At 44.6% G+C, this 21,643-nt stretch overlaps 1 protein-coding gene across 5 annotated transcripts; it reads right to left on the reverse strand.

The window, feature by feature from the left end:
• Positions 1-1,247: 1,247 nt before the first annotated feature.
• Positions 1,248-19,789, reverse strand: ADIPOR1 (adiponectin receptor 1). Of its 5 annotated transcripts, XM_035281504.3 has the most exons (9): positions 19,657-19,789; positions 15,200-15,266; positions 12,013-12,247; positions 9,229-9,345; positions 6,750-6,921; positions 5,304-5,490; positions 4,112-4,299; positions 2,418-2,611; positions 1,248-2,116 (listed from the first exon to the last, which is right to left on the reverse strand). In XM_035281504.3, the coding sequence occupies exons 3-9, from the start codon at positions 12,151-12,153 to the stop codon at positions 1,988-1,990; spliced, it is 1,128 nt and encodes a 375-aa protein (XP_035137395.1). In that variant the 5' UTR covers positions 12,154-12,247; positions 15,200-15,266; positions 19,657-19,789; the 3' UTR covers positions 1,248-1,987. The 5 variants fall into 5 exon arrangements, with proteins under 5 accessions (XP_035137395.1, XP_035137392.1, XP_078212981.1 ...); XM_035281501.3 differs by lacking the exon at positions 15,200-15,266; XM_078356855.1 differs by lacking the exon at positions 2,418-2,611.
• Positions 19,790-21,643: the final 1,854 nt, after the last annotated feature.

A 21,643-nucleotide genomic window follows, 5' to 3' on the forward strand; every position in this document is an offset into this window, starting at 1 on the left:
TATCATTTTGGTTTTAATTTACATTTCCCTGGTTACCACTTGAGGCAGACAAACTTTTCCTGTTGGTGTAGGTGGATTATTTTTCTAAAAGGATCATTTGTTCTTCCAGTTTAGAAACTTGATCCTTGATGTGAACCCAACTTTAACTTGAGAAGACTTCTCTTAAACTGCCTGCATTCGCTGAGAAATGATCACTGTGCTATCTAATGTCACGTCAGGTTGAGTACAATTCACAATAGCATTGAAAGGCATGGAATGACCCCTGGATGAGGCAACCTTAGGCAATGTGGGATATATCCTTAAACTTTGGGATATATCCTAACACTTTTGATAATCTTCTAATTATTATTACTATTAGTTTTTTTGTTTTTAGACAGTCTTGCTCTGTCACCCATGCTGGAGTGCAGCGGCACGATCTTGGCTCACTGTAACCTCTGCCTCCCAGTTTCAAGCAATTCTCTGCCTCAGCCTCCTGAGGTGCCTGCCACCATGCCCAGCTAGTTTTTGTATTTTTAGTAGAGACAGGGTTTCACCATCTTGGCCAGGCTGGTCTTGAACTCCTGACCTCAGATCCACCCACCTTGGCCTCCCAAAAATGCTGGGATTATAGGTGCGAGCCACAGTGTCTGGCCTATTACTACTATTTTTTGAGACAGTCTTGCTCTGCTGCCCAGGCCAGAGTGCAATGGTGTGATCTCAGCTCACTGCAACCTGTATCTCCCAGGTTCAAGTGATTTTCATGCCTTAGCCTCCTGAGTAGCTGGGATTATAGGTGCCTACCACCACACCCATCTAATTTTTGTATTTTTAGTAAAGACGGGATTTCACCATGTTGGTTAGGCTGGTCTCGAACTCCTGGCCTCAACCAATCCTCCTGCCTCCCCTCCCAAAGTGCTGGGATTACAGGCATGAGCTACCACACCCGGCCCTGAGAACCTTCTAATTATTGAACACTACTATCGCATACTGATTTAACAAGATGGTCTATTTTTTCCAAATGGCTCCATGAAAAAAAAAATTAAAAACGATAGTCCATGCAATAATTACATTTAAAAAGAGGCATACTAGGGAACAGATGCTAGAAGTTCAGTTAAGATCATTTATTGGCCTTCATGTGCCACCCTGTCAATGCCTATGATTCAAATTTGTGCCTCAGGAGAATCTGAAATTATCACTGGTATTACTTAATCTTTTGGAATTCTGTGCAAATAATCAAGAACATATATGTGAAATCTTTGAATGCCAAGTGTCTTCTGTACTTTCTTTTATTAACATCAGTCTTTGCATCAAGATACATAGCAATGATAGCAGGTTTCTTTTTAAAGCTTAGTATTAAATATTAAATATCTTTCCCCATTTAAATTTTACATTACTCTGCCAAGAAAAAAAAAAAAATTAAAACTCAAGTTACTTGAAGCCTGGACACACTTCCATGATTAGCTGGGCTAGGTAAGAGTTGGTGGCTTTATTCTTCCTGCTCTGTAAGCAGATCCAGGCCCTAGAAAGATGGGACCAGGGTATATAATTGTTTTTGAAAAGTGTGCTACAAAAATGGATGGCCTGTTATAAGCCAGGATACAAAGTAAGGATGGGGTAAGGGAGGGACATTTTCTTCCAGAAAAAAGACAGAATTTCTGAAGAGTCCCAGTCCATCATTTTCCCAAAATGGTTGGAGGAGAGGATAAAATCTCAACATGAGTTTCAAAGTACTGTCTTTGTGAGGAGCCAGTAGGTGACTTGCTGAGGAGGGTGACTGCCGAGGAGGGGATGGCTAAGTTTGACCATGCCCCATCCCCAGCTGGGAGAATGGAAATGGAAAGTTTATTGCCCAGTGGGTGTGAAAGTGGGCTGAAGCTTGGTTGGTACTGAATTCTCTAAGAGGTTTCTTCTGGAAACAGACAACTCAGACTCTTCCTCTCACTTCAGCAAAGAAGTTATTTTTAAAAGCACTTGGGAAGTTCCTCCTCCACCCCACAGGTGGGAAGGCTCAGAGAAGGGTGTCATCAGTACAGCCACCTTCTAGGCCATAACGGAATTCCTGAAGGTTGGAGACCCCATAGAAGTGGACAAAGGCTGCTGCCACCACCAGGACATGGAAAATCTGATGAGACTGGAACTGCAGAAATAAAAAGAGAAGAGCCTTTAGGATACTGCATGGAGGAATAAGAAACAAATAGGAGAAAGCATTCACTCCTTCTAGTTTCTCCATAATTAAACAAATATGTTAATCTCATAAAAGTGGTACATTTAGAAAGTTTTAAAAACACAGTCCTTGTCAGAGACACACCAAAGTGTTAAATATTGACAATTTTCCTCCAATGTATGTGTATGTACCTCCTAACACTCTAGGATCCCAGTCTCTTACCACCTTTTCCTCAGACCTTTAACTTTGGGCTGCTGGAAGACTCATTTCTTACCCATATGTCAAATTTTCCAGGAAAGAAGCGCTCAGGAATTCGAGCAGCATAAAGGCCAGCTCCGGTGATGTACATCACAGCCATGAGGAAGAACCAGCCCATCTGGCCCACTGTGGTGGCCTTGACAAAGCCCTCAGCAATAGTAAAGTGCATGGTGGGCACGACACCGCTCAAGCCAAGTCCCAGGAACACCCCTGAACAGAACAGACATCAGACTGTCAAGCAAGGAAACAGCCAGCACATGGAAGGCACTGCTGTCTTACTCTGGAATTCAAATGTTTATGATAATTAGCTATTTCTGGATGAAGAGTACATGTTTAGGAAACTTAGCTACAAGATGGATAACACTCAGCAGATATTTCTTCTATGTCGTCAAGGGGAAGAAACTGTGTGTTTACCAGCTTTTAAGGAGCACTAAGAACAAACATCTCATATTCGAATTACCTGTTAGGAATTTAAGTAAAAATGATGTGTCAAGACCCTTTGGCTAAGTTGGGTACACAACTTAGATGGCAAGGCTTCAGTTGGCTACCAAGTCAGAGAAGCGTAGGACAGGCTTCCTGCTAAGATCATAGAATTCTCACATAACCAAGACTCTGACCTCCTGAGCAGACAGATATACCCAGCTAAGCAGTTATCCTGTAGCTGCTGAGACACACAGATAAGGCAAGAGCAAGGGAAGAGTGTACTTGTCTCAACACCATTACACTACATGTAGCTGAAGGGAAGAGACCACCTCTCCATCTTTGTAGATACCATTGTTTCAGCACAGTGCATGGCATGTGGCTAGTGCTTGATAAATATTTTATTATTATTAATTTTTTTTTGAGATAGAGTCTCGCTCTGTTGTCCAAGCTGGAGTGCAGTGGTGTGATCTCGGCTCACTGCAACCTCCGTCCCCCAGGTTCAAGTGATTCTCCCGCCTCAGCCTCTCGAGTAGTTGGGATTACAGGCACCTGCCAAAATGTCAGCTAATTTTTATATTTTTAGTAGAGACAGGGTTTCACCGTGTCAGCCAGGCTGGTCTCGAACTCCTGACCTCAAGTGATCCATCGTCCTCGGCCTCCTAAAGTGCTGGGATTACAGGCATAAGCCACCATGCTGGCCAACATTTAATTATTTTAACTGAAGGTTAAAACATAGCAGATATTAATTGTAAAGGGGCTAAAGACTAGCAGTAATTGGTGGTGTTGCTGCAAGTAATAAAAGCTTAAAATCAGACTCTAGATGCGATGAGACAACACACAGATGTTTATGCTTGTAGCTATTACTTTGTTACCAGTGTTTATGCTCAAGGTATTTTCATTCACCAAACCAAGCATTCTTTTCCCTTAGTAAAATGCCTCTGAGTGTTTAATTTTAATCCCTGGGTCTGAGTGCTTGGGACTCGGGTCAATAAAATTACTGTGCTTGCTACATTCTTAAACTGTCACAAACCATGTCTAAGAGTAGCTATATCTCTGCTTGCAGTTAATTGACCAGCTGGGTAATGATCTGTCCTAGCATTCTACTGAAATAGTACTACACTTGGGGGAGAATTGAGCTTTGAAATTGATGCTGTTTTGAAAGTTCTGAAATGCAAATCAGGGTTTGGGTGGGGTTCTCAAGCTGCAAACCTTAAGGCTCAGATAGGTTTGAGCCTATCAGGCCTAAGGTCCAAAACCTCTGAGGTTTACATATGTCTTCTGACCTACCTGCTCTTGTCTGCCGGTGCTTAGGAGTGGCAAACCGGTCCCACTGTGCCACAATGATGGCAGAAATGCCCAGGACGCAGACGATGGAGAGGTAGATGAGCCGTGGCTGTGGGGAGCAGTAGAAGGAATAATAGAGCCAGGGGACAAAGCTCCCCATAATTAGAAGAGCAATCCCTGAATAGTCCAGTCTAAAAAAAACCACAAACATGAAACAAATCAGTGGGCGAAATGAATTTGTATGGTCCGTTTAACTAGCGCTTTTTGTTCTCCACCTGCTCCCAGATTTAACCATCCCCTCACTTCCCATATACTCTATCCTGTATTCTGGATTAAAATTCCACAAGGTAACTTTGATTTTACAATGAAAAAGTCTCTAAGAATCCCCACTCAAAACTCTATCCCCTTTCCCTTACTAGTGAACAGCTGTATCTCCCGTGGTACACATTTGAGTTTAGAAATTCCATCACAATCCAGCTGGTTCCCAGCATAACACTCAGGAAGGGCTTTGAAAAGTCTCCAATTCTGTTAGAATTAGTTCTAAAAACAGAATTCTTAAATCGGAGGTAGTATTAAGGGGTACTCTAGCTTGTTCTGTCTTAGTTGACTTTTTAAATGAGGAACATGTACCCTTCTTACTGGTGTTATTAGGAAAAACAAAATAATACACCACCCAAACCAACAATAACAACAAATACAAGCAAACAAATAGAACCCCAGGCTCACAGCTGGGGAAGAGAGAAAGCACACAATGATGGACATCTGGAGCTCCCAGCAATGCATGGGGAGCAAAGATAAGCTTTAGCTGACTGGTGAGTAGGAGCACCAGCAGAAGGAAGCATAGACAATTTACCACGCCCTACTCTGGCTTGGGCCAACAGTAAGTTACTGTAGGAATGGGTACAAGGTCTTGGAAAGCAGCCTACTGGCATTCCAAGCCTCACAAAAGACAGTATTTTCCAGGTAGAAAGTATAATCCACAATTGGTCTCCATGTGTTGAGGAGGACACAGTAAGTCTGTTCATGAAGTGTTTAAGAGGTTTCATCACCCCAGTATCCCCACAGAACAGAAAGCCTTTCCTCTGGCATACCAAGAAACCTTTAGGAGTTACACAGCTCCTAGCACCCAGTCAGCACTGGGATCTCAAGATGTGACAACAGTGCAGTCTTTTCCTATGCTGTTCTTACCACTCACTTGGAAAAAGTCCGAGAGACTTTCTCTGAATGACAATACACGGTATGAAAGAGCCAGGAGAAGCTGAGGCAGAGCACTGCACCCAAGAAGAACATCCCAAAAACCACCTTCTCCTGTAGAGGGGCCATGAAGTACATATTTGGTCTGAGCATGGTCAAGATTCCCAAAAAGAGAAACAGCACAAAACCTGCAGGAGGGTAAAATTAAAAAAAAAGAAAAAACCTGTAAGGAAAAATAGACTGCGTACACTTGACAGTTGACATTTTTGAATCAGTGAGCTATGGGCAACATCACTAATCATCAGGGAAATACAAATTAAAAGCACAATTAGATACCACCTTACTCCTACAAGAATGGTCATTATTATAATGTCAAAAAACCACAGCAGATGTTGCCATGGATGTGGTGAAAGGGGAATGAATATACACTACTTGTGGGAATGTAAATTATAAATTAATACAACCTCTATGGAAAGAGGTATAGAGATTCCCTAAAGAACTAAAAATAGAGCTACCATTTGATCCACCGATCCCACTACTAGGTATTTACCCAAAGGAAAAGAAGTCATATGAGAAAGACACATGCACACATGTGTTTCTTGCACAATTCACAACTGTAAAGATATGGAACCAACCTATGTGCCCATTGACCAATGAGTGAATAAAGAAAAGGCAGTATAAATACACCATGGAATACTACTCAGCCACAAAAAGGAATGCAATAATGTCTTTTGCAGCAACCTGGATGAAGCTGAAGACCACTATTCTAAGTAACTTAGGAATGAAAAATCAAATACAGCATATTTTCTCACTTATAAGTGGGAGCTAAGATATGAGTATGCGAAGGCAATCAGAGTCATATAATAGACTTGGAGACTCAGAAGGGGGAGGATGAGGTAGGGGTGTGGGATAGAAAAACTATATATTGGGTACAATGTACACTACTCAGGTTATGGGTGCATTAAAATCTCAGAATTCACCACCATATAATTCATCCATGTAACCAAAACCCCCTTCCCCAAGAGCTATTGACATTTTTTAAAAAATCAGAAAGCTATGAGGTTTAGCTGTGTAACTACAGTTCAACGTTTCAAAGAAAGCAGCACCAGTCACAAAAAACCAGACAAAAGGTCCGGTTTTTGAAATGCTGACATTTTACTTTTACAGTGGGAAATTATGAAGTAGAAGGAATTGTCCCCACCTAGAACAGTTCTGCCAGGGATCACAAAAGAATATTTAGTTCCAATTTCTTTGGTTTCTAAGCCTTTTACTCTCAGTTTTAAAGATCAGTGATGAAGGGTCAACCAAGGTCACTAGCTTAAAGTCACTAGCAGTTTAAAGACAGAACCCCAGCTGATAATCAATCCGATCACCTTTGTTTGGCTCTATAATCCCTTGGCAGTTAGGGAGACAACAAATTCAACTTTTAACCTTCCAAATCACTCACCAAGCAGATGGGTCCAGATGTTGCCAGTTTCTGTATGGATGCGGAAGATACTCTTGAAGCAAGCCCGAAAAGAGGGCATGGGTGGTCTATGGCCATGTAGCAGATAGTCATTGTCCTTTAGCCAGTCAGGGAGCACATCATATGGGATGACCCTCCAACGTCCCTCCCAGACCTAGAACATACACACTTTCTCTAGGTAGGGCACTGGAGAAAAGTACCTTCCCCAAGGACAAGCAATGATGGAGAACCAGTCTAGAAAGATGTCAATCAGGCTCTGAATGGTCCTAGGTAATAGTGGAGAACCAGCCTGGACCGGGAGATATCCAAGACATAGCACCAACAGGGCTAGTAGAGGCCTGATTCATATTCTGAACATTAAAAAAAAAAAATCTGGTTGGGCACAGTGACTCACGCCTGTTAATCCCAGCATTTTAGGAGGCTGAGGCAGGCAGATTACAAGGCAGGAGTTAAAGACCAGCCTGACCTTGTGAAACATGGTGAAACCCCATCTTTACTAAAAATACAAAAATTAGCCAGCTGTGGTGGTGCGCAGCTGTAATCCCAGCTATTCAGGAGGCTGAAGCAGGAGAACTGCTTAAACCCAGGAGGTGGAGGTTGGAGTGAGCCAAGATTGTGATACTGCACTCCAGCCTGGTGACAGAGCAAGACTCTGTCTAAAAAAAAAAAAAAAATCCAGGTCTGTAATCCTAGCACTAAGGGAGGCTGAGGCAGGTGGATCACCTGAGGTCAGGAGTTGAAGACCTGCCTGACCAATATGGTAAAACCCCATCTCTACCACAAATACAAAAAATTAGCCAGGTGTGGTGGCAGGCATCTTTAATTCCAGCTACTTGGGAGGCTGAGGCAGGAGAATCAATTGAACCTGGGATAGGCGGAGGTTGCAATGAGCTGAGATTGCGCCACTGCACTCCAGCCTGGGCGACAGAGCAAGACTCTGTCTCAAAAAAGAAAAAAATCCCTTTGTCTTTGTTTCATGTTAGTTTATCTGGTGAAGTTTTAGGTCAGTGTTTCTCAACCTTTCAAGAAAATATGGTACAACCTCCTTTAGGATACTTGAAATTTCAAAGTTGATATACTGAATAAAAACAAACAAAAAAGTATAAACATAGTTTGTTTGTTTTTTTGAGACAGTCTTGCTCTGTTGCTAGGTGCCAGGCTAGAGTGCAGGGGTGTGATCTTGGCTCACTGTAACCTCCACCTCCTGGGTTCAAGCAATTCTCCTGCCTCAGCCTCCCAAGTAGCTGGGACTACAGGCATGCACCACCACGCCCAGCTAATTTTTGTATTTTAGTAGAGATGGGGTTTCACCATGTTGGCCAGGATGGTCTCGATCTCTTGAACCTGTGATCTGCCCACCTCAGCCTCCCAAAGTGCTGGGATTACAGGCCTGAGCCACTGTGCCCGGCTCATAAACATAGTTTTAAGAAACATACAGAATCCTCCTTTACCCCTCTCCAGGAGATTCTACCTCATGTCCCATGCTGGAGTGCAGTGTGCAATCGTGGCTCACTGCAACCTTCTGTACCATTCCCTTCCCCAATTAGATTCGAAGTTCTTACCACGTCTTTTTTTTTTTTTTTGGTGACAGAGTCTTGCTCTGTTGCCCAGGCTGGAGTGCAGTGGCGTGATCTCAGCTTATTGCAACCTCCGCCTCCTGGGTTCAAGGGATTCTCTTGCCTCAGCCTCCCAAGTAGCCAGGACTACAGGCGCCTGCCACTATGCCCGGCTAATTTTTTATTTTTGGTAGAGACAAGGTTTCACGGCGTTAGCCAGGATGGTCTCGATCTCCTAATCTTGTGATCCGCCTGTCTCGGCCTCCCAAAGTGCCGGGATTACAAGCGTGAGCCACCACACCCAGCCCCATGTCTTTTAAGAGTAGGGGTTCTTAATCTTGGATCCATGCACTATGGACAGGATCTGAGGAATGATGGGAAAAAACTGTATTTCCATTTAGCTCTAAACAAACTGAGCATTTTCCTCAATTATAAGCATAGGCAACAAACCACGGTATTAGTAGAACTTGTGGCTTTGTCACCAATAGAAATCAGATACTTTCACACAAGTCCTGCAGGTATTTCAAAATACTCTATCACTACTCAGAAATTGCAAACTTTAATAAAATACATGAGTGCTCATCACTAATGCATATTTAATGTGTTAATAAAGGCACTCATATTACTATGTCATACTGAAATATTTTGATGACTTCCAAAGGGACCCCTTGCATAGAAAAGAACCCCTGTTTTAAGAATATATTTTGAACAATGCCTCACAGAGTAGGCAGTAAAAATTTAGCCAGCTTCATGTTGATTTACCTCATCTTAACCAAAGAAAAAAAACAAATCCACTCCTTCCCAGGAGTAAAAGTTCTTCGACCCAGCACAAGCTTGCTGGCTGGGAACATCCCAGACAAGCCTGCTGCCCTTCCCCTTCCAGGGCAGAAGCTCATTGGCCACACCTTGTACACAAACTCCTCCATCTTCTCCATGGCATGGTGGGCTTGCAGCGGAAGTGTCAGTACCCGCACCTCCTCCTCTTCTTCCTGGGGCACTGGGCATGTTTGCTCTTCTTCAGCCTGCGGGGTAAAAAACCACAGCAATCCAGGGAGTCATCTCATAAACTGTACTATTCCAGAGCAGAGAGACCCAGAAAAACCCAAACCTAATGCCTTCTGCCCAGCCTCTTTCCTACAGAGGGTCTTGTGGTCTCTTCTCCAAAAGCACACATACTGAGTCTACAACACTAGAGACTTACGAATCCTTCATAAATGCTGCAGTGAACATTCTATGTGCAGTGCGTAAGAGAAGGACTGTCACAGACTAGCACTGGAGGAATGCAAGATTAGCACACCAGCTCTAGGCACTGAATAACATCCTTTTCTCTAGGACAGTGGTTCTCAACTTCCCCCATTTCCCAAATAGTTCTACTGGCCATTACTTTTTTTTTTTTTTTTTTTTTCTCTCTCTACCATCCCCCCTCTCTCCTCTCTCTCTCTTTCTTTCTCAAGACAGGGTCTCATTCTGTTGCCCATGCTGGAGTGCAGTGTGTGATCTTGGCTCACTGAAACCTCCGCTTCCCACATTCCAGCTATTCTCCTGCCTCAGCCTCCTGATTAGCTGGGATTACAGGTGTATGCCACCACACCCAGCTAATTTTTTTTTTTTTTTTTTAAAGACGGGGTTTTACCATGTTGGTCAGGCTGGTCTTGAACTCCCGACCTCAGGTGATCCGCCCGCCCTGGCCTCCAAAGTGCTTGGATTACAGGTGTGAGCCACCGCGCCTGGCCTAATTTTTATATTTTTAGTAGAGACAGGGTTTCACCATGTTGGCCAAGCTGGTCTTGAACTTCTGACCTCAGGTGATCTGCCCACCTCGGCCTCCCAAAGTGCTGGGATTACAAGCATGAGCCACAGTGCCCAGCCCTTCTTCTTCTTCTTTTTTTTTGAGATGGAATCTCCCTCTGTTGCCCAGGCTGGAGTACAGTGGTGCAATCTCTGCTCACTGCAACCTCTGCCTCCTGGGTTCAAGCAATTTTTATGCCTCAGCCTCCCGAGTAGCAGAGATTACAGGCACCTACCACCACACCCAACTAATTTTTATATTTTTAGTAGATATGGGGTTTCACCATGTTGGCCAGGCTGGTCTCAAACTCCTGACCTCAAGTTATCCTCCCACCTTGGCCTCCCAAAGTGCTGGGATTACAGGCATGAGCCACTACACCCAGTCTATGTTTTCAAAACAATGAAAAAGACAGAGTCTCAGAGATTTCCTTAACAATAATTGTGTTCAGAGTTCCCTGTTCACTGACTCTGGGGATGCTGTCACGACTGAAACATTTTTTATCTATAGCAGCTCCCAGGAGTACCAGGGCCTCAGAACTGGTTTGGAGAAAAACAGCAGTACTGACAACAGGGCCTGAAAGAGTGCACCCAGGAGAGCACTTGGCTGTGAAAGGGAGAGAACTTTCTCTCTATCCCAAGGCTCTGAATCATGGCTATAGAGAGCCTGGCAGTTCAACTCCTTCTCTGGGCTATACCTCTCCTGTTGTTGATGGTCCCTGGCAAACACATGGTCCATCTTAGATTTTGTGCTACAGCTTCCAGTCAGCCTACCCCAATATCCATTCTCTCTCTTCCTAAGTAACCAAGTCCATGGTTTTGTTCAGGGTGACAGTGTTACTGCAATTTTATTCAAGCTGCATTTTTCTAACCTCCACTGCAGCTGAATATAGTTATGTAAGTAAGTTCTGGCCCAAGTGTTAGGAGGTACTTCCTGATAGTGCCTTTATTTAGTTTTGTTTTCCCTGAGACAGGGTTTCACTCTTGTCACCCAGGTTAGAGTGCAATGGCGCAATCTCAGCTCACTGCAACCTCTGCCTCCCAGGTTCAAGTGATTCTTCTGCCTCAGCCTCCCAGGTAGATGGGATTACAGGCATGTGCCACCATACTCAGCTAATTGTTGCATTTTTAGTAGAGACAGGGTTTCACTATGTTGGTTAGACTGGTCTTGAACTCTGTACCTCAGGTGATCCACACACCTTGGCCTCTCAAAGTGTTGGGATTCCAGGTGTGAGCCCTGTGCCCAGCCCTGACAGTCCTGTTAAAAGGGAAAGAGTTGGCTGGGCACAGTGGCTCACACCTGTAATTCCAACACTTTGGGAGGCTCAGGGAGGAGTATCACTTGAGCCCAGGAGTTCAAGACCAGCTTGGGCAACATGGCAAGACCTAGTCTCAATAAAAATAAAAAGGAAAGAGAGGGACTTTCTTCTCCTCCTTTTTCTTTCATGGTGGGTAGAATGTGGGCAACATATTTAGAGTGATGGCGGAGCAACACAGGTGCCTGACAGTGGTGGAGCCTCCATACCAGTCCTGGATTACTTCTGAAATGCTTTTGCTTGAGAGACTTCTGTCTTGTCAAAGCTATATGGATTTTTGTGTGTTACATGAAGTCAAACCTCGTCCTAATTGACTGCTTCCTTCATTCATTCAGACATTTACTGGTTATTTATTGGACTGCAGGCCTTGTGCTAAGTACTGGGGTTACCAAGATGAGTGAACTCCCAAAAGCTTACAATGAGGAAAACAGAAAATGAGACGTTTATAATAGTGTCATAGGGACTTGGGTAGAGATATTTCCAGGCTATGTTCCTCCTTTGGGACAGTGAGATCTTAAAAAAAGAGAAAGTGACAGAGTTCTAAGGAGAGAAAGTGGACAAGGGGTGACTCCTGGGAAGATGACTTACTTTGGTAGGGTTGGAGATTACCCGTTTGCCCTTCTCTTCTAGCAGGGGTCCCAGTTCAGCCAGTTCCACCGTGTCAGTTTCCCTGTTACTGGCAGGAGCCCCATTCCCCTGTGCCACCACAGATCCTTTGTGGGAAGACATCTGGCTGGTACCTCAATACCCCGCAGCTTCAGCTTGGGGAAAGGTTGGGGTCTCTCAGCCCCTGGGGGCAGAGATCTCCCTGTGATGGTTGACACTAAAAGCAAACACAAACATGAAGGATTGACAATTTATTCCTCTTATATTTCATTTCTATAATCTAATATTGAATAAGAAGCTAACCAACCCATATATTGTCTCCAATTCTAAAGAACAGTTAATTGTTTAAATGAAATCTATTCTGTCCTCCCTCTTTAATGTCAACCTTTACCTAGAACCTCACTAATCTTATAGGTAAGGTTGGAAATAATTATTATAATAAAATATAATAATTAAGTTGCTTGCCTTCAAATGATCTATGGTTATTGCACCCAACTTCACCACAGAAAACCAGCTACCCACGCTCAACTCCCTCCCAAGGATATGGAACCACTTAGCCAGAAGAGTCTCACCTACCACTCCCAAACCTTACTCTGCCCAAGAAAGGTCTAGCTCTAAGATTGAGGAACAAAAATATAAAGCCAACATCTGGCTGCAAATACTATAAGATCACCCAGGCTTAGAAATGAAATAAATGCCAACTGAACTCAGCTAGGCTTTATCTACAATTATCTACAAATGCTCTGATAAACGTGTCATACATACAAAAGGAACTTGGTTGTGGGACAGATGCCTAGTGGTTAATTTCTCTGCAAAGTCTACTAATTCTATTATAGGATTATAGCCTGAGTTCAACCCTGGGATAACAAGCTTTTGTCACAATCTGTCCTGCAAGCAAGCAAGAACTTACCTGGAAGCAGGAAGCTGAAGATGAGGAGGCAGCCCCAGTTTGCCCTTTGCCACACGCATACCTAATAACCAGCTCCGCAACAACTTGTCTCAACCACCACAACCCACAATCTAAGCCCCACTCAAAAGAGTATTTCAGAAACTAGAGACAGGCACACAGAAAATCAGAAAAACCCAGAATTCCATTTTCTAGGAAAAATCTCAGACACTTTGGATTTTCCTGGGTTGGAGTTTAGCAGTAGTCTTTAATCAGGCCTCAGGAAAATGCAAATAAAAAAAGAGGGCAAGAGGGAGAAAGTTTCCAAAGATTTCCACTATGCTGTAAATTATCAGTACTTTCCCCACCCCCACTCCCCATACTATGGACTTTATTAGTTATAGCAATAGCAGTAGCCAGAATATTAGCATATTCTTGCATCCACCCAAGCCCCACCCAAACCCAAATAACCACATTGAAATGCAGGGAGGGCCAGGTAACACCTGTGCATGGAATGGGTTGCATTCCGGGAGAGGAAACTTAAGCTTAGGGAGCCCCAGTCTTTTACAGTGGACAGTAAACATAACTTTGCTCACGAGGGAGACACTATGTCATCCATGGCAGTTCACTATACATACAAATATCTTTGATATCGTGTGTTCTTTTTTATCTAAGAGTAATCACAATTCCTTCTCAGGGATTATAAATCTCTTTCTTTGACCCCCAAACTCTCTTTCTCTCTCTCTCTCTCCCCCTCTTCTTTTCCTGCCCTTGGACATCAGAAACTCCAGGTTCTTCTGCCTTAAGATTCTGGGATATGCACCAATAGCCCTTTGAGTTCTCAGGTCTTTAGCCTTAAACTGAGACAGTTATTGACTTCCCTAGTTGTCTAGCTTGCAGATGGCATATTGTGGGACTTAACCCCCATAACTTCATGAGCCAATACCCCTAATAAATCCCCCCTCTATCCATATGTATGTATCCTATTGGTTCTTTCTGGAGAACACTTCCTAACACATCAGGTAAGGGCAATCCTCAAACTTCTAAACAGTTGTGAGTCATGCTATGCTCAACCCACAAGCACAGCTGAAAGCAACCAGCAAATCTAGTCCAAGAGAGACAAAAACAATAACTTGCTATACAGCAGACCTTTATATGGTGTCAACACATAGACAGTTCCTCTTCCTATAAATATGCAAGGCTCTGATGAGATGCCAGCACAGTCACAGTGAGCAACTGCACTCAAGGAGAACAGGAAACTAGAGGCTTCTGAAAACCTTGAAGATGGGCAACCCACGTGAGAAGGGACACTGGGAAGTCTTTCTCAATAGGCTAACCTCAAAACGTATTTCCTCAAAGTGAAGTACTACTGAATCGACAGCTTTACTAAAAAATATTTTATATGGTGAGCAAAAAACATAAATAGTTTTGGGCATCTCTAATAAGTCTGAAAAGAGGGGCACACTTAGCTTGGAATACTGTTGGTAGTAATTTATATCAGGCCACAGGGTAGAAATAAAACAAAACAAAATAAAATTCTGGTTCTGGGATGCAATATATGGATTACAGAATAATAATATCTCTTATTTTGGTTAGAACCCATATTTCAAGACGAATGAATGAAGGGGGCAAATTCCAGCTTGAGAGCATACAACTTAGCTTCTATGTAGGTAAGGGTTCATGTGCATTTTCTTGTGCTTGTGGTGGCTTCTTTTATCCCTTTCCCGAGAGTAAGTCAACACATTAATTGAATATTTAGCAACTGTATTTAGGACTAGCACCCTAAGGCATTCTAAGATACTGTCCAAAGTTCAAGTTGAACAAGTTATAGCATTGTTTTCAAAGAGCCAGATAACATAGGCAGTTTGTGATATGCACAAAATAAGTGATACAATTTGATTGCTCCAGGAGGGCAGTGGAGAGAGAGAACCCCTCAACTAGAATGGTCACACGCTAAATTCAGTTATTTTGAGTGCTATATAACTATTTTAGTAGAGGCGATGAGAATAATATAGAGAAATTTTAAGTTGGGCAATTAGGGTCCTAAGATCACATGCAGAATCCAGCATGGCATTCTTACTAATTTCATCATTTGATCTGAAAAGCTTTCATGCCCTCAAGTCTTCTGGTTATCATCACAGTCTTTTCCCTTTTCAGTCCAAATCATTTTCTGTTAATTCTTCTGATTCCCTCTAGCTCGTTTATCACTACTACCTATACCACAACTAATAGTAAGCTGCAACTCATCACACAAAATATATCATCATGCATTAAAGTACATACAATGAAGGTCAATGGAGATCATGTCATCATAGTGAGCAAAGTCCATTGTCCAGTTTGGTCTTCTAAACTGTAGCAACACAGAGACAGGAAAGGGAGAGATAGGGATCGGACGTCTGGCAAGAAAGAAGAGCAAATAATCCTAGGATCTGAAAATACCACTTCTCTGGGGTGGACCACTCACATACAATGGAGAATTACAAGTGTGTTTTAGTCTATGATGTAAAATCAGAACAAATCCTTAAGGTGTTAGAATGATCCTAGGAGGGCCAACTCTCTGCCAGCTTTCTATATCCTTATGTATTTTAGAGGAAATGCCTTTCCCCTCAAGCTTGCCACACCCAATATAGCAAATTCTATTTCAGCCAGACTCCACTGAGTGCATTTTTGATGGGATTTCTTCAACTCAAGCTAATAAACCTTTACCACTAAGCTTTCCAACTGGATAAACCTAGGATATTAGAGTAAAGCTGTGGAGCAGGGAGGTGTTTGTGCTCCTATAAATAAGATAATCCTGTGCCAAACTTGGGGAAAAGATTGATTTTTAATCACCAGTCAGTTAGCTGGAGAGTTATTTCACTTACAGGTGTTGGAGACATTTATACTGTGAACCAATTCCCAAGTTTTCTAGGCTACGGTACACCTTTCCTGGAGGCGAAGACAAAGCTTCAAGAGTTTTTAATCTGGGGTTCCCAGGCCTTTAGAGATTCTATGGCTAGGCTCTATCCATGCCTAGCTTGATTCTTGTGCTAAAGCAAGATCAGTCTAGCAGTACAGATAAAGAACACAGCCAGCTTTCCCCCTATCTACCATCTGTTAGGAGGATAGTTTCACAGCTGTGTTGGAGAAATATGAGTCAAAGCAAAGGCACATGTTTGAAATCACCAAACTGCAGCAATAGGGCCTCAGCTCTCCTACTTGATGTCAAGCCTCCCAGTTGAAAAACAATCTGACTTCCTTTGTAGCTCTTCCCCAACAGAAGTTTTTTGGTTGTTTGTTTTTTAAAGAAAGGGTCTTGCTCTGTCACCCAAGCTGCAGTGCAGTGGTGTCATCTCAGCTCACTGCAGCCTCAACCTGCCGGACTCAAGCAGTCCTCCTACCTCAACTTCCCAAGTCTTAGTAACTGGTACTACAGGCATGTGCCACCATGCCCAGCTAATTTTATTTTTTGTACAGACCTTTTCTCACTATGTTGCCCAGGCTAGTCTGGATCCGCCTTGCCTTTGCCTCCCAATGTGCTGGGATTACAGGCATGAGCCACTGTGCCTGACTGAAGGGGTGTTTTTGAGCCCTAACAGACAGGCAAACTTTCCTAATGTCATGACAAAAAAAGTAAACAGTATACAGGCATATGAAAGATTTTAATGCCAGTCCATTTTTTCTGTTTCTCTTTTTTTTTTGTATTTGGAGTCAGGGTCTTGCTCTGTGAGCCAGGCTGGAGCGCAGTGGTGCGATTACAGATCACTGCAGCCTAGTACCCCCCGACTCAAGCAATCCTCCTGCATCAGTCACCCAAAGTGCTGGGATTACAGGTGTGAGCCACCATACCCAGCCAATGCCAGCCCTGCGTTGTTTTTTTTTTTTTTTTTAAGACAAGAGTCTTGCTCTGTTCCCCCAGGCTGGAGTGCAGTGGCATGGTGTCGGCTCACTGTAACCTCCGCCTCCCAGGTTCAAGTGATTCTCATGCCTCAGCCTCCTGAGTAGCTGGGATTACAGGCACCTGCCAGATGTCCAGCTAATTTTTGTATTTTTAGTAGAGACAGTGTTTCATCATCATGGCCAGGCTGGTCTCGAACCCCTGACCTCAGGTGATCCACCTGCCTCGGTCTCCCAAAGTGTTGGATTACAGGCGTGAGCCACTGCGCCTGGCTGAGAGCCCATTTTTAATGTCCATCTTTCAAGTACATTACAGATACATGGTCAATACAACTGCACAATACAGTACTCACTTTATACCATGTACTCCAGAAGCCTTAAGGAAACAGAAGCAAACTAGACCCATATATGGAAGTGGTCTGGCTAGAGGGTACTTTCAAGGATCTTTTCAATCCAAGATAGTTACAAAGTTTAAAATTTGTAACATCATTCATGTCGCCAACATTTCTTTCTTTCTTTTTTTTTTTTGAGATTGAGTCTCCCACTGTCACCCAGGCTGGAGTGCAATAGTATGATCTTGGCTCACTTCAACCTCCGCCTCCTGGGTTCACATGATTCTCCTGCCTCAGCTTCCTGAGTAACTAGGATCACAGGTGCACACAACCTGGATAATTTTCTGTATTTTTAGTAGAGACAGGGTTTTACTATGTTAGCCAGACTGGCCTCAGACTTCTGACCTTGTGATCTGCCTGCCTTGACCTCCCAAAGTGCTGGAATTACAGGTGTAAGCCAAGGTGCCCAGCCTATGCCCCCAACATTTCTGAGCAGGAAAAAGGGAATCAACTTTGAGCATGGTGAGAGGAACAAAGTCCAGGAAGTGGTCCAAGAAAAAACTTCACCATAATTAACAAAGTTTCTAGATATAAAGACGACTGCTTATTTTACCTGTGTGATAATAAGTAGATAGGACAGGATAATGTTGCAGGAATGTTAAAGGGTTTCAGTTTGGCTTTGTATTAGAAGTCAAAGGAAATTTCCTATGGAAAGAGAGAACAAACGTTCTGGCCTAGAAAGAAGGGCAATTTCTATACTTCATTAATCTGAGAATACCGATTGATTACTTACAGTATGCATGGTATTGTGGCCACAGAGACACGGCAAAGTGGGGTCAGAGGCTTGAAATAGTTGGCCTCTAAATGGGGGAAGTAACTTTCCTAAGACATTACTACAAGGGTTAGTGCCATTATGTGCAGGAGGAATTCAAAAGAAAAGTGCAACTTTAGTTGAAGTGATCAAAACAGTTTTGCAGAAGATTTTATGAAAGGATCTTGATAGATGGAGATGGAAACAGGGCATTAGAGGAGGGTACACAGCGTGAACAAAGCCGTGAAGGAACACAGTCCCTAGGGCAGTAAACAATTCATCTTTCCATGGAGTCCTGGAAAGGTAAAATGAGGCCAGACTGAGGAAACTGAAAATAGCCTAAAAGCCTACTTAAGGTGGTGTACTTTTTCTATCAGCAATGGAGATCAGTGGATTAATGTTGCTTCCTGTTACTTTTCTGAGATTCTCTCCCACCTGCTAGCAAAATCTTGACCACGGAGAATAGAAGGCTTTCAGATTCTACTCTGCAATTCGGTATAGTTTTGCGGAGGTCTACCCTAAGATGGGCCGTCACAGGTAACATCAGTTTTTATGACTGACTTCCCAAGTGTAAATCACAATATGGGTACATAAAAGTTACTTCTGGAATAAATAAATGTAGTGGCTGCAAACTGGGAACACTGACGTTGAAGTCTGTTTAGCACCACTCTAAATTCCTGGCAGGATAAAGATAATATACAACCTCAGGAACCGAAGTTGCACCATTGCAGCCTACCCAACTACTAGCAAAAGAGAAAAGCAGTGAACAGACCCCACTATTACTTCATTTCAGAAAACAACCAGCCATTATAATCTTCATTTGTTTTGAAGACGGCAGCCTATGTATTCTCTGCTGTATTTTCTAGCCCCTCTTCTAAATTACTTGAGGGAAATCTAGCAAAGTACCATGGCCTCCTAGTGCTCCTCTGACACCTGAAACGGTGTAAACTGAAATTGGCCTTGTCAGTTTCCCATTCTCCCACGAAGCACCAGAAACTGAGGGAAAGCACTTATCTATTTTCTTAAAATCGAAGGTTTGAAGGCCGAAATTCTTAAACAGAAGAAAGCATACATCAATTCTAGATTTCCAAGGTAATGAAATTTCATTTTTCTCCAAACTAGCTTAGATTCTGCCCCGCATTTCAGTCTTCAGGATTACCTTAATCCTGCAGAGCGATCACCAACCTCCCTTCCCACCTCTTCAAGGTGGGGGCACTGTCATGGCCTGACCTGCCAAAGATGGTTGGTCGAGGAACCTCAGGGCTTCCCAGCCATCCTGGACGGGTGTTCCCCGCTGAGAGGCGGTTCGCGACCTAGGCCCGCAGCCCTCCCTCCCCAAGCGCGGGCCTCGGGGCCAGGCTTATCTCTGGCTGACTGGTCCCGACCCGGGGAACCCAGGCATCTCCACCCCGCGGGGCTAAGGGCGCAGCACTCACAGAACTGCCGGGAGTCGGGGAACAGCCAGGGACAGCAGGGGACTTGCGCCCACCGCACCTAGGACGCCTCGGAGGCGGCGCGCAGTGGGAGGGGCCGGAAATGTTTACAACCTCCACCGCCTGGACGCCCGGAGGCCGGGCGGCTCCGGGTCGGAGGCCCGGGACCCTCGGCACGTCGGAGCGGGTTCCCCCAACGGCTGTCCCCTCCGCAGGCCTGGGCCGGTTCCCCGGGGTCCCGCGCTCCCGCCGAGTCCCCGCCCACAGCGCAGCCCCGGGGAGACTTACGGCCGGGCGGGCGGGCGGGCTCTGCTGGGGGCCGCGGTCCCCCGCGCTACATCCCGCGGCGCTGGAGGCGGCCTGCGGCCGAGCGGCCCCTATCTTCAGCGCCCTCCCCGCGCCGGAAGGGGCGCGCGACCGCACGCGTCACCTCCGCAGCCGCGTCACCTCCTCGCGGGCTCTGCCGGGCCCCTCCAATCCCAGGCCTTCTCACAGAGTCCCAATCACAGGCCCGCGCCCGCCGGCCACACCTCCCGCCCCGCTGCCCCGCCTTTCCTGCCGCCCCGCGCCTCCCCACCGCGGCCAGGTAACCTCCACCAGCCCCGGGCTTGCCCTCGCCGGTCGCGTTCCACACTCCGCCTCGTCTTCGCAGCCTGGAGTGCGTGATGGAGAAGGAATTTCAGAGAATGAGACGGAACTCCGGGAGGGAATGCTGAAGCTTCTACCATACACCTCGTCTCATCTCCTCTGTCCCCAAGGCCAGTCGTTTCATCTCTAAACACGTCTTAATCCCTTCTTCAACCGCATGGTCCCTCCCTGCCTTCCACAAACTATTGAGCGCCTACCGTGTGCCAGGCCCTGGGCTAGACCTTAGTTCTGGCTCCTGTTATTTTCTTGTCAGGGAGCAGAATTGTTTCTAACTACTCTTGCTGGCGAACCCGCGCCCCAGCTCCTGCTCCCACACGCACCGAGTGCAGATTGGGGAGACGACCTAAGGCAATGCAGCCCTTGTTTGAACCACACAACACAGAAGGGGATTTCAGGGTCTGGCCATTTTCGCATTTCTCCCAAGAATGAAATAGTATTTATTTTATTCCCATTTTTCAGATGAGGTAACTGTCATTTGGAGGGGTTCCATAATGTGCTCAAGGGGACAGACTGGCCAGCGACAGAAGCTTGGCTCTGTGTGACTTTACAGCCCATGCTCTGGAGCCCCTGATACAGCGATCCACAGTTGCTGAACAGCAATGTCGATCTACCTCCTGTGACCAAACCTTCAACTCACAGGATTATCATGGGGATTAAATTATGTGATGTAGATAGAGTACTTGGCACAGTACCTGGTATGTGGCTGTTAACTCAAAAAAATTTTTTTTTTTTTAGGCACAGGTTCTCACTGTCACCTAGGCTGGAGTGCAGTGGTGGAATCATGAGATCATAGTTCACTGTGTAACTAGTGCCATTCTAGTGGCAGAGAAAGTGACTCGTAATCTGACATAGGTGCCTCAGGGACATGGGGTTAGTTCTCTTGGTCTTGGTTAAAAGCATGGGCTCTGGAGTCATATAGAGCCAAGCTTCTGTCCCAGACCAGCCTGTGATCTTGACACATAACTGAACCCCTCCAAATGATAATTACCTCATCTGAAAAATGGGAATAAAATAATAGCATTTCACTGGGTCTTTGTTAGGACTGAGTGAGATAATTCATGCAGGCTCTTATTATGAGACCCAGCCAATGGTAAATGCTTTGTAAAAATGTTAGCCATTACCATGTTGCCCACTGTATACAATCCTCAGAAACTTCCCACTGTCCACAGGACTGGGTCCAGGTTTCTTCAACAGCGTTTCAAGGCCCTTTATGAGCTGGTTCTAACCTCTCAGGCCTCATTGTTCTCCATTTTCCCTCTGGCATGTTGGGTCTTGGTGAACTAGTTCTCTAAAGTGAACTTCTCTTTCATTCATTCAGGCTGATCCTTCTGTTGGACTGCCCTTCTCATTGTCTGCTGCAAGATGCCAGCAGTTTACAATGCCCACTTCTAGGTTTGGCTTTAGGCTCTGCCAGCCCCTGACCAGCTGTACGACCTTTGGCCAATTATTAATCTTCAACTCATATGAGTATCATGAGGATTAAATTATGTGATATAGGTTGAATACTTAGCACGGTACCTGATATACAGCTATTAACTCAAAAATACTTGTTTGTATTTTTAGGGACAGGCTCTCACTCTGTCATCTAGGCTGGAGTGCAGTACTATGATAAGATCATAGCTCACTG

Source organism: Callithrix jacchus, chromosome 19 (assembly GCF_049354715.1).
Source record: "Callithrix jacchus isolate 240 chromosome 19, calJac240_pri, whole genome shotgun sequence".
Lineage (NCBI taxonomy): Eukaryota > Metazoa > Chordata > Mammalia > Primates > Cebidae > Callithrix > Callithrix jacchus.